This window comes from Salvelinus namaycush, chromosome 23, assembly GCF_016432855.1.
Source record: "Salvelinus namaycush isolate Seneca chromosome 23, SaNama_1.0, whole genome shotgun sequence".
NCBI classification, from domain to species: domain Eukaryota; kingdom Metazoa; phylum Chordata; class Actinopteri; order Salmoniformes; family Salmonidae; genus Salvelinus; species Salvelinus namaycush.
The window spans coordinates 29,696,049-29,710,010 of NC_052329.1; the positions used below are offsets into that span (position 1 = coordinate 29,696,049).

At 42.8% G+C, this 13,962-nt stretch overlaps 1 protein-coding gene across 1 annotated transcript in view; it reads right to left on the reverse strand.

Moving 5' to 3' along the window:
- Positions 1-12,704, reverse strand: part of LOC120018628 (sorting nexin-19-like) — a 33,545-nt gene extending 20,841 nt beyond the window's left edge. The window contains exons 1-2 of the mRNA XM_038961832.1: positions 12,638-12,704; positions 11,864-11,993 (exon numbers count right to left, since the gene is read on the reverse strand). Coding sequence (XP_038817760.1) covers positions 11,864-11,993; positions 12,638-12,704 — 197 coding nt within the window. The remainder of the gene's footprint in view (positions 1-11,863; positions 11,994-12,637) is intronic.
- Positions 12,705-13,962: the final 1,258 nt, after the last annotated feature.

Consider the following 13,962-nt stretch of genomic DNA (forward strand, 5'->3'; position numbering starts at 1 on the left):
AACGGAAACAAGATGCACCTGAGCTCAATTTTGAGTATCATAGCAACGGGTCTGAATACTTATATAAATAAGGTATTTCTGTTTTTTAGCTTTAATAAATTAGCAAAATTTTCTAATAAGCTGTTTTTTTGCCCTAGCACTACACAGCTGATTCAAATTACCAACTCACCATCATTAAGCTTTGATTATTTGAATCAGCTGTGTAATGCTAGGGCAAAAACCAAAACGTGCACCCAGGGGGGCCCAGGGGAGATTTTGGGAAACCCTGGCTTAACCTACTGGGGTAATCCACCATTTCAATACACATGGCTCTCTTTTACTGAGCTTTAACCAACACATTGTTGTACATCGTAACTAAGATGAAATACCAGTGAAGGCAATTACAATCAGTGCACAGAGGCGCCCCAATCAAAATACCTTAAACTAAGGAATTTAACTAATTTATTCAACAGTTAAAGGGAATATAGATTGAATACTTGGCCGAGAATCAGTAATGATGAATGAATACTGGTGACTAGTCAGGCTAGTATGCATAAAAGACTGTCAAGTAGGGCCTGAAACTATTCACGTGTTGTTGACATTGGGCTGCATTGCTTTTAGCTGAACACTACTATTTTTGGTCAAAGGAGCATTGATAGGACCTCCATTTGAACTAAAATTACCAAACAACTTTTTTGAACCCGAAGGTCACAGAACTATGCCTCTGGTTTGTTGTAACAGAGCACGTCGTCCCCATGCAGCTCAGCATTAGCCTACCGCTGACTTCATGTCACTGACTGTTTATGACAAGTGCGTTTATCGCTTATCAGGGCTAATTTTACCCAGCCTCAGATCGTGTTGCTGGTTGGAATCAAACAATATCTCCCCTGGACCCTTTTGGGCTGACCGTGTTGACCAGAGTTGACTCCATTATGTCCTTGATGTCCACTGTCAGGAGCACAGGGGTGAATGCCACTAAATGGTCAGGCTTAAAGGGATACATCACTCAAATTAGAAAATGACATCGGCATATTTGTTTCCTGACGCTGAAAGAAGGACGAGATGAGACCGCAATCCACACTTTGGATTTGCTTACCTAGCCAATGTCCCCAACAGCTAACTTTCGCACTTTTGAACCAAAAACCAACAGAAGTCAATATGTCCGATATAAGCATGTATTAAATTGCAAGTATCCTCCAGACACAGCTAGCTGACTGCACTAGGGGGAATACAGCGTTGATAGAACAATGCATTTCATAACGTTTGCTTTGGCAGAAAAAAAAACTCACCAAGACCTGATCCTTGCCTGGCAGAACACTAGAACCCATAGAGGGTGTCCGGACACTTTCCTCCAGCCAAGATGTTAAGCAGTTGTGGGTGACTTGATTGCAACATAGTCACGAGGAACCTTCCCTCCATCAATGGCCTTCCCATTGGGTACTACTTCAACACTGATATTGCTCATTATTTTGGTCTCATTTTGATCACACCGTTGAAGAGGGTGCCGTGTTACAACAGGCTGTTCAGGATGTCACACCTCCTCAACAGAACAACGAGTGATAGGGTTACATAACAGGGCTCTTTTCCATCCCTGCTATGCCAAATCTGCTGGAAAAGAATGGCCTGACCACCAGTGCAGTGGACTCAAACAAAAGCTGGGCGCCTGCAATGGGGTCTTCCTCCACCGCTCCTTCACAGCTGGGTGAACAACTCATAACTCACAGAGTACGAAGAACAGAAAGACCCTCTGTGCAATGAAAATAACCAGCACCACTGTTAGAAACCACCATCTCGGAGGGAAGTCTATTTTGGGGCCAATCATTTAGGCTGAACAGCTGAACTCGTCCTGGCTGTCAATGAAAAGCATTCACCATTAAAGAACAACAAGGCACAAGGCCTCATACTTTGTTAACTCCTGATAAAAAAAATTCAGCTTTGACACCTCCCCAAAAAGACGACGGCTAATGAAACATTTTAGTTGAGAGGAAGAAACAGTGTGTCTTCTGGGACAAGGCGGAATCCAAGCCAGGACATCAACAGAAAAACATTGCCATGAAACAGCTGGTGTTTTTTTAAGTTCTCAATAAAAATAATTCAAACAAACTATTGGGTAACAGTAATACACATCTGTAACGTTTCGGGCCTGTCCACCAGCATACTGGCAGGACCCATCATTCCATCGTTCCTCTCCGAAAATGGATGTTGGCTGTGGACTCAACATGCCGGGGAGCCCTGCTGTACACTACAGCGCAAATGACCCATTTGACATGGTTAAACATCTCACCGCATGGATCTGCTCCACACATGGCAGCAGAGCTGGAGAGCCGGGCTGTACAAGCTGTGCTCAGACTCGTCCTCAGCAGAGTGCAGACACTGTCTTTAAAGGCAGGAGGAGGGAGTGGAATAAGAAGGCCAGGCTGAGTCGAAGACGCATAAACAAGTAGAGCCGGATCCAGAAATATATAGATGCAATTAGCCTACCGAGATGATCATATTTGTCTCTAGCTCTGCATTGTGTCATTGTGAAAATAAGGGCACTTAAATGTGTCTTTTCCAATTTAACAAATAAGAGAATGCAGTGTGATCATTATAATGTGTGAGTGTGTGTTTAGCGTGTTGAAAATACACCAACGCTGCTATTTTAAAGTTATCATTACATATTAGGCCAACGACATCGTTAAATCTGGAAGTCTGACCAGAGAGTTCAAAGGCTCATTGCATCCCTGAACATGTGTGGTCATTGCTAAATTAAGCAGAGACTGAAACTCCTTTAATTAAAGCCAAACCACATGCTATCACCGTGGCTGAAAGCAAAGCTCCACGGCTGCAGCGCCACGGCTGGTCCCAGGGCAGATATTAACACAGGCTAAAGGGAACAAGGGAGAGGGGGGACGCTCCCGTTGACAAGTTTAAAACGCACAGTCTACACTTCCTTCATCAAGCTGTCATCGGGCCCCGAGGCCCCCGGCTCACACTGTTTATGAAAAGTATTCATATTCCAATCAAGGAATAAAAATAAAGAATTGTGTCATTGCACGACAGGTGCAGCGAGGCAGAGGGGGAGGGAGGGAAGCGAAGCCCAACAGGGTTAAAGATGTGAAACGTACAGCAGAGCGATTAGCCGCCACACCTCCACCACGAACAAGTGCTCCATTCAAAGCCCTGAGAAAGAACGTAGTGTGCTGACGGACTTATAGGGTATTTCAGGTGCTACTCCAGCAGGGAACACCTGTACTTTGTCTATTCTGTCAAGGGTCATATTTGGCTTGCTGGTGACGCTGTCGATGCATTACCCAAATACTGAATGATGTATTTTCTGGACTTGGAGAGCAAATGTTCCACACTGGAATATGTTATCAACTATGCTCAGCTCAGGCAAAAGGTTGCACTGAAGTTAAGCTACTTCATCCAACTTGACTACTAGGAGGTTTAATCATCAATTCTTTAATCACTGTTATGTCATGCCAATAAGACTGTGACATTCAATGCTGGGACAACAGTCCCGTGTCTCACAAACTAAACTGAAACTACAGGTGTCAGAAGTGGGATCCAGAATTACCAAAAAGAGGAAACTATAATTCTATTGAACTGATAAGACCGGGGCTAAAGGGTGGAAATGAAATAGAATGGGAAAACAGTACAGGCGATATGATACAAAGAAGGAAGCGGAGAGGACACAGACACCTATTTGTCAACACCTCTTCTCACCTTGGGAATGCAACTGGACAAATTTGAGAGCAATGTCATGCAAAACAGATCTCAGATTCCCTTGGCTTAAGATGGTCCCTTGAGTACTCTGATGACTGAAGGATACTGCACATAACAAAACAAGCATATCATCACCCTGTGAGACCACCTTATGGGGAAATGTGTTATATTTAAAGCTTACGTCATTACTCACTTTTCTGAGAGGAGTGTTTGTGTGAAGGTCATATCTGCGCATATGAAATAGCTGTCATTCACAAAGCCTAAAGAAAACGTTGCTGCTGTTCCCTGTGTGAGGTTATACAGTATATATATAACATCTCACTAAGAGGATGATTTTATCCAAAAATACTTACAAAATGTATGCGCTTAATGTTTTGTATGTGTTTTTGTGATCCCTGCAGGAATTTAACCTATGACCTTGGCGTTGCTGGCACCACACTCTTACCAACTGTACCTGACAGTGTATGAGGAATATTGTTCAATGAGATAAGGTTTTCAGTCATTCCTTCGATGCCGTTCCTCTGAAGATTGTGCTTGCTTCATGTATAGACAAAAGACACAAATCTGGCCTCGAGTGGATTTTCCAGACTTCTGTCTAAGGGTGAATATTTTCATCTATGATTGTCCCAGTTTCCAGTCTATAAAATTATGCATCTCCCTAACCAATGCCTTGGACCCCATTTACGAGAGCAAGTCTCCAGCCAAATTCTTCACACAGACCCAGACGTTGTGTGTTGGAGGCCGGCTCCATCACTCGTGGTTCTTGATTAAAGCAGAGCAGACATGCAAGCGGTGCCGTTTACTGGCATGGATCAGGTTTCCATAGCCTGCATCTCCTTTGCATTTTACTAAACGCCTATGTCATATTAAATAGGTTTAGCGCTGGTTTCTTGCCGTTTTCATATTGTAGATGTAAGTAAACAACTTAAATACTCCTACTGAAATGAAGTCATCGATGCACTGCACTGAGAAGTACTGTGAACCTTTAATCAAATACGGTAGGGTCTTGAAAACCTGAACAGATACAGACAGTAGTCAACAGTAGCCAAAGCTATAGGCCTAGTAACTGTTTAGAATAGCTAACCTTGAGGCCAATCCTTTCCCTTGTGTTAGAGAATTTAAAGTGTGAGAGAATTTAAACCAAATGTGTTTGCCTCTACTGCCATCTCCAGAGGCATGGGGGTCCTTAGGGCCTGTCTGTTAGGGTAGAGTTAGCATAGCTGAGCAACGTGTGACAAAATGAAGAGAGGACTGGTTGCCACAGTGAGAACGGTCTCTGCTGACAGACTGATGCTTTAAATAGTGGGGACCAACAACACTGGGGCCACTAATACAGGGCCCTCTGTCTTTAGGGAGGGTTAGGTGACTTAGATCACACAAACCCGAGAACATTGTACGCATGTTGGGTTTACTGCTACAGGGTCAGCTATACTTGTCTATGACCAAACTTCTGTGAAGTTGTTGCTGAAGGCATTCTCTGAGAAGGGAAGCCAACCAAACATATCAAATTCAAGAGTCAGGGGTACCTTTATGACACCAGAAGAACCTTTCTTTCCATTCAAGAAAATATGCTTAATGAGCCTAAATTAAAAATTTCAATAACCGAAAAAATTTACCTTTATCAACTATCATTATATTAATCAAAATCCTTATTTTAATCTTAAAGAGAATCACAGTTTTTACTTATAGAACTGGAATGAAAAATAGGAAGCTTTTACTTCATAAACAGGATTGGTCTTTGAATGCTGTATTTAGCACGTGGCCAATCACATCCCAGTCTGGCTGATGCTCAGCTCACACATCAAAGCCCAGGGGCCACTGTGATACGATATTTTCCGATGCTCCCGTCGAACAGAAACCCTTGTAAAAGTCGTCTGAGCGGCAACAGTCATTGAGGAGAAAATCTCATTAGGAAAACAAATTAGCCTAAGCATTATCACAGCATTGCCAATATTTATTTGAATGGAACTAGGTCAAGCTTTTATACACCATCCTTTAGGCTTAATTCCAGAGTAGGAGTGTTAATGCTGATATAGGATCAGTTTTGCATTTTAGATCAGATGAATACGATTACAGTGCATTCGGAAAGTATTCAGACCCCTTGACTTTTTCCACATTTTGTTACGTTATAGCCTTATTTTCTAAAATGTATTAAATAAAAAATGTTCCTCATCAATCTACACACAATAGCCCATAATGACAAAGCGAAAACAGGTCGAAGGAATCCTCCATAGAGCTCCGAGACAGGATTATGTTGAGGCACAGATCTCGGGAAGGGTACCAAAAAATGTCTGCAGCATTGAAGATCCCCAAGAACACAGTGGCCTCCATCATTCTTAAATGGAAGAAGTTTGGAACTACCAAGGCTTTTCCTAGAGCTGGTCGCCCGGCCAAACTGAGCAATCGGGTGAGAAGGGCCTTGGTCAAGGAGGTGAACAAGAACCCGATGGTCACTCTCACAGAGCTCCAGAGTTCCTCTGTAGAGATGGGAGAACCTTCCAGAAGGACAACCATCGCTGCAGCCCTCCATCAATCAGGCCTTTACGGTAGAGTGGCCAGACGGAAGCCACTCCTCAGTAAAAAGCACGACAGCCCGATTGGAGTTTGCCAAAAGGCACCTAAAGGACTCTCAGACCATGAGAAACAAGATTCTCTGGTCTGATGAAACCAAGATTGAACTCTTTGGCCTGAATGCCAAAGAGGAAGGAGGAAACCTGGCACCATCCCTACGGTGAAGCATGGTGGTGGCAGCATCATGCTGTGGGGATGTTTTTCAGTGGCAGGGACTGGGAGACTAGTCGGGATCAAGAGAAAGATGAACGGAGCCAAGCACAGAGAGATCCTTGATGAAATCCTGCTCCAGATTGCTCATGACCTGACTGGGGCAAAGGTTCACCTTTCAACAGGACAACGACCCTAAGCACACAGCCAAGACAACGCAGGAGTGGCTCTGAATGTCCTGGCCTAGCCAGAGCCCGGACTTGAACTCCATCGAACATCTCTAGAGAGACCTGAAAATAGCTGTGCAGCGACGCGCCACATCCAAGCTGACAGAGCTTGAGAGGATCTGCAGAGAAGAATGAGAGAAATTCCCCAAATACAGGTGTGCCAAGCTTATAGCGTCATACCCAAGAAGACTCGAGGCTGTAATCGCTGCGAAAGGTGCTTCAACAAAGTACTGAGTAAAGGGTCTGAATACTTACGTAAATATAATATTTCAGTTTTTTATTTTTAATAACTTTATAAACATTTCTAAAAACCTGTTTTTGCTTTGTCATAATGGGGTATTGTGTGTGGATTGATGAGGGGGAAAAAACGATGTAATACATTTTAGAATAAGGCTTTAACATAACAAAATGTGGAAAAAGTCAAGGGGTCTGAATGCTTTCCGAATGCACTTTATATAGGCAGGTCGGATCTGATCCTAGATCAGCTCTCCTACTCTGAGACGCTTTGTGAATGCTGGAAAAGTTATCAAAACTGCTTCTAATATCCACGGACTCCAGAAATAAATGTCAATACAAATTAAATGCATTATCAAGTTACTATCATTAGGTCTATCAAGTTTTAGGATACCTTGGTAGGCCTATTGATCACAGCAGAGAAGAACATACTGTTTCAAAATCAGTTTCACCCCCCAAAAAATGAAAACAGAAGCAACTAATCGCATATCATAGGCCTACTGTAGGTACAGAGGCACAGTAATAAAGCAGCAGGGTGAGGAAACTTGGAAAGAATTGATTTCCAAAGGGATTAAATATAAAATATTTACTTTTCTTCCAAAGCACTGTAAACTTGCAATGTGAAATAAATAATAGGATTCTGCGAAATGTGAAGAAAACATCTGTCTCAGAGCAAAAGGAATAACATTCTTTTACAACACGAGCTCCTGACAGATGGTATTGTGAAGCCATTTGAAGGGACCATGACAGACGCGTTTGTGTGTGTGTGTGTGTGTGTGTGTGAGTGAGTGTGTGAGTGAGTGAGTGAGTGAGTGAGTGAGTGAGTGAGTGAGTGAGTGAGTGAGTGAGTGAGTGAGTGAGTGAGTGAGTGAGTGAGTGAGTGAGTGAGTGAGTGAGTGAGTGAGTGAGTGAGTGAGTGCCCTGAGTGAGAGCATGTCGGACTTGGACAGTGGGGAGAGGCAAAAGGTCATTGGAGTATTGGAGAAAAATCTCCCCCTGCTTGAGACTACCCTGTCAAATAAATGACTGTGACACACATCGAGGCATGCACAGTAACAGGCTACTTGACCGCCAAAATAACGATTACCCTCCGAAGAGCCAACATACCTGTCCCATATGTGCACCAACCAGAGAATGTAAGCAGAGCTGGAGTGGAGCGAGGCGTGGAGCGTACCCAGTAGAGCTCACTTCACCAGCTCAGGGCATTCCCGGCCCAGCATGCATCTGTAGTACACTTGTGTGCTGCTATAGCCCCTTGCTTTAGCTACTGTCATTGAGTTCACTAAATATTTTCATAAAGAAACTGATAAAACACACAGGTGCTAAATCAATGTGACTTACAAAGATCAGGAGGAGCAAGAGCAAGAGCAAGAGAGGGCGTGCGGTGATGTAGTGTCCACAACTGAAAAGACACGTATCCCGAGAGCATTATGATGTACTTACTATGTGCACATGCTAACAGAAAGGAATGAGGAGGGTAGCTAGCTAAGTGTGTCATTGTAGCAAAGTACACACTACCGTCCAAAAGTTTGGGGTCACATAGAAATGTCCTTGTTTTCCATGAAAACATACATGAAATTAGTTGCAAAACGAATAGGAAATATAGTCAAGACGTTGACAAGGTTATAAATAATGATTTTTAATTGAAATAATTATTGTGTCCTTCAAACTTTGCTTTCGTCAAAGAATCCTCCATTTGCAGAAATTACAGCCTTGCAGATCTTTGGCATTCTAGTTGTCAATTTGTTGAGGTAATCTGAAGAGATTTCACCCCATGCTTCCTGAAGCACCTCCCAATAGTTGGATTGGCTTGATGGGCACTTCTTATGTACCATACGGTCAAGCTGCTCCCACAACAGCTCAATAGGGTTGAGATCCGGTGACTGTGCTGGCCACTCCATTATAGACAGAATACCAGCTGACTGCTTCTTACCTAAATAGTTCTTGCATAGTTTGGAGCTGTGCTTTGGGTCAATGTCCTGTTGTAAGAGGAAATTGGTTCCAATTAAGCGCCGTCCACAGGGTATGGCAAGACGTTGCAAAATGGAGTGATAGCCTTCCTTCATCAAGATCTCTTTTACCCTGTACAAATCTCCCACTTTACCACCACCAAAGCACCCCAAGACCATCACATTGCCTCCACCATACTTGACAGATGGCATCAAGCACTCCTCCAGCATCTTTTCATTTTTTCTGCGTCTCACTAATGTTCTTCGTTGTTTCCAATCAAATCAAATTTATTTATATATCCCTTCTTACATCAGCTGATATTTCAAAGTGCTGTACAGAAACCCAGCCTAAAACCCCAAACAGCAAGCAAATGCAGGTGTAGAAGCACGGTGGCTAGGAAAAACTACCTAGAAAGGCCAAAACCTAGGAAGAAACCTAGAGAGGAACCAGGCTATTCCAAACTTCCTGTGTCCAGTGTCTGTGTTCTTTTGCCCATCTTTAAATTTTATTTTTATTGGCCAGTCTGTGATATGGCTTTTTCTTTGCAACTCTGCCTAGAAGGCCAGCATCCCGGAGTCGCCTCTTCACTGTTGACGTTGAGACTGGTGTTTTGCGGGTACTAGTGAATGAAGCTGCCAGTTGAGGACTTGTGAGGCGTCTGTTTCTCAAACTAGACATTCTAATGTACTTGTCCTCTTGCTCAGTTTTGCACCGGGGCCTCCCACTCATCTTTTTATTCTGGTTAGAGCCAGTTTGCGCAGTTCTGTGAAGGGAGTAGTACACAGCGTGGTACGAGATCTTCAGTTCCTTGGCAATGTCTCGCATGGAATAGCCTTAATTTCTCAGAACAAGAATAGACTGATGAGTTTCAGAAGAAAGATCTTTGTTTCTGGCCATTTTGAGCCTGTAATCGAACTCACAAATGCTGATGCTCCAGATACTCAACTAGTCTAAAGGCCAGTTTTATTGCTTCTTTAAACAGAACAACAGTTTTCAGCTGTGCTAACATAATTGCAAAAGGGTTTTCTAATGATCAATTATCCTTTTAAAATGATAAACTTGGATTATCTAACACAACGTGCCATTGGAACAAAGGAGTGATGGTTGCTGATAATGGGCCTCTGTACGCCTATGTAGATATTCCATTAAAAAATCTGCCGTTTCCAGCTACAATAGTCATTTACAACATTAACAATGTCTACACTGGCCTCCCGAGTGGGGCAGTGGTCTAAGGCACTGCCTCGCAATGCTAGCTGTGCCACTAGAGATTCTGGGTTCGAGTCCAGGCTCTGTTGCAGCCGTCCTCGACCGGGAGGCCCATGGCGTGGCGCACAATTGGCTCAGCTTCGTCTGGGTTAGGGAGGGTTTGGCCGGCAGGGATATCCTTGTCTCATCGCTCACTAGCGACTCCTGTGGCAGGCCGGGCGCAGTGCACGCTGACACGGTCGCCAGGTGTACGGTGTTTCCTCCGACACATTGGTGCGGCTAGCTTCCGGGTTGGATGGGCATTGTGTCAAGAAGCAGTAGGGCTTGGTTGGGTTGTGTTTCGGAGGACGCATGGCTCTCGACCTTCGCCTCTCCCGAGTCCATACGGGAGTTGCAGCGATGAGACAAGAATTAGATACCACGAAATAGGGGAGAAAAAAGGGTGAAAAATAAATACAAAAAATACAACAAAAAAAAAAAGTCAAATACACTGTATTTCGGATCAATTTGATGTCATTTTAATGGACAAAAAAATTGCATTTCTTTAATAAACAAGGACATTTCTAAGTGAGCCCAAACTTTTGAACGGTAGTGTATTTAAACAAAAAAATCATATTAAAAGTTTGTTCCTTTTCGTTCAATTATCTATTCCATAGGCTATCATATTACCTCTTCCAAGGAGCTTTCGGTTTTGATGGGGATATTTTATAAAAAATATAAAAAAATGTCAACTCTGCATCTCTGCCCAGCCTGTCAAGAGTGTCCCGAAGGGTGTTGAGCATCCCCAGTGGCTCTGCAAGGGCGGAGAGGGTATTCTCCGCTGCTGGCCTGCTCACCAGGCACCATAGCATCAGCCAAAGACTCTGGCCAAACTAGTGTTTCTAAAAGTGAATTCAAAGGCCTAATAAGGCATTTTTCGTTTCACAGCCTATATGCGCAATTTATAGATAAATACACTAAAATGTTGTTTAAATGCTGAGCGCTTAATGTTCATGCCAGCCTAGTGTGTTGCACTCGCCAATGCTTCACCATGTATTTCTTTGTAGGCTTTAGCCTTGAAATAATAGGCTAATAATAATAATACAGTCGTAATAATTCATTTTGAGTGCTTTTTACTGTCACCTTTTATTGTTGTTCATTGAAATCTGATGGTTGGTTTCAATACTTCACAACCAAATGATAGGTCCAGTTAGTCACAGAAATAGATGGGTGTTGTATCAATTGTGATTTTAATGAATGGAGCGAATTTGGAGCGGCAGTTTTTCTTCCTGTGAAGCGAGGAGCGGTTTTCACAGTGAGCGATGAGTGGGATTTCCGACCGCTCAACTCTGCTCACATGCTCTGGCATCAACTACTGACCAGACGTTCCTTACAGCCAAGTACACAACATCGCTCAGGTGCAAATTCTTTAGGACAGAGATTTTGCTCTTGCACAATAGACGAACAGTTTCCAGTTATTCAGAAGAAACCACCACAACCACGTTGGCCCCTTTTATAAACTCCTTGAGATATGTAAGATACCTTAGTTGTTGGACAAAATAATACTGGAACAATACTGTATCCACATAAGCCTTTTCCTAATTGCTTAACTACAATAAGAGTTTGGGTGCACAGTAAATCTGAATTAAATCCACCTACACAGTCAATGTTCTGAAAAGGTCACATTTCAAAATGATTAGGTTCCTAATTTCCATGTTCTGATATACAGTACAAGATATGGGAGGTCAGTGGCTGACTGGTGAGTGGTGACAGATGTGTTCTATGGCTGTCCATGCCATAGAAATAGAATGGAGTAGAGTAATAATTATATTTCTATAGTCCATGCATTAGTACAGTACCTGTCAATGAGGGTTCCAAACAGCAGCCGGATAGTCTTCTGGATGTTGTCGGTGCACAGCCAGCTCCACTGGTTCTTCATCAGCAGACACATGATGTCTAGGGCCAAGTCAGCTAGGGCCGTCTCCACCACTGTGGACAGTGCCACAAAACACACACACACACACACAAGCAAATGACACACACACACACAAGTAAATGACACGGATGCACACACACTTTACTAAGTAGCACACATGCTTAAAACAAGCACATTAAAAACCATAGGTTTGAAGCCTTGTTTATGTATCACTATTTACCATGCATTAGCAGTGGTCCAAAGTAACATCATTTAGAGAGCAATTGCATCTCATTTTCAACTAAAAATACTAAATAGCATTCTGGCTATGAAATATGAAAATCTCAAAGCAATAAAGCCTCATGTAAGTGTTAGATATCTACTGTATGTCTTCAACATTATTGACAAAAAAATTGTCAGAGGGAATCTGTCAAAAAAGAAAAACCTATGATCCGCACAATGTCAAACATTGACACAACCTGTAACCTCTTGCTCCTGGACAGATTTCTCAGCATAGACAATAAAGGAATTTCTCTTTTAAATACCCCCAACAAATGTTTGCCAAGACTTCCCTCTCGTGGTGACATTATAGTACTTCAGGAGTATGCTGGTCACAGCATTCCGGTTGTTTACCTTTCACCCTTAAAATGTTCAGGAGAGATCTGGAACAGGATGTTTCAGACCTGTCTGGTCAGCGAGAGGGAGCCAGACGGCTCACCATCAAAGTCTGGCCCACATCTGAAACACGTCTCCTTCAGACAAGACAATGAGCAGACTTTAAACATGGAAGCCCCAGCAATTTGGATTCAATTAAAAGGGACATACTCATTCCAATGTCAAGTCTTGGGAGATTGCTTCCATATGAAGTCAATGGGATCACCCATTTTTCTAAGGCCATTCACTGGATTGGAGACAATATCTTACAAGATCTTAACAGTTAGAGGACCTTAACCTTCTGTGCTGTTCACATTCCAAAACACTGCACATTCAGGGCCAGTTACTGAACTTAAACTAAGTAACAAAAGTAGCAAATCCTGTTTTTATGAAAAGTACAGTAAAAAACAGCATTTCACAATAAATGACGCACAGACAGATACTGCCGGGAAGAACAGAAAGCGGTCATGACGCAAACATCCACTATCACGAGCCAAGATTGATGTAAGAACTTGGTTCCTGTTTTGAACTGATGGGCCAATGAACAATATTGTGAGAGGTGTCATCATGTAAGTTTACCCATCCACCACTACTAAAAAAATCCACATTCCTTGAACAGTCCTTACCAGAATCTTGAATGGATGCACCTGGTAGAATATTCTGTGGGCACCCACAGCCTCCACTTCTCCTCTGAGGCCTGGACTCATCAGACCAAAAGGACATATGTCCACCGGTTTAATGTCCATTGCTTGTGTTTCTTGGCCCAAGCAAGTCTCTTCTTATTATTGCTGTCCTTCAGTAGTGGTATCTTTGCAGCAATTCGACCATGAAGGCCTGATTCACGCGGTCTCTTCTGAACAGTTGATGTTGAGATGTGTCTGTTACTTGAACTCTGTGAAGCATTTATTTGGGCTGCAATGTAAGGTGCAGTTAACTCTAATGAACGTATCCTCTGCAGCAGAGGTAACTCTGGGTCTTCCTTTCCTGTGGCGGTCCTCGTGAGAACCAGTTTCATCATAGCGCTTGATGGTTTTTGTGACTGCACTTGAAGAAACTTTCAAAGTTCTTGACATTTTCTGCATTGACTGACCTTCATGTCTTAAAGTAATGATGGACTATCGTTTCTCTTTGCTTATTTGAGCTGTTCTTGCCATAATATGGAATTGGTCTTTTACCAAATAGGGCTATCTTCTGTATAATACTGATACCTTGTCAAAACACAACTGATTGGCTCAAACGCATTAAGGAAAGAAATTACACAAATTAACTTTTAACAAGGCACACCTGTTAATTGAAATGCATTCCAGGTATCTACCTCATGAAGCTGGTTGAGAGAATGCCAAGAGTGTGCAAAGCTGTCATCAAGGAAAAAGGTGGCTACTTTGAAGA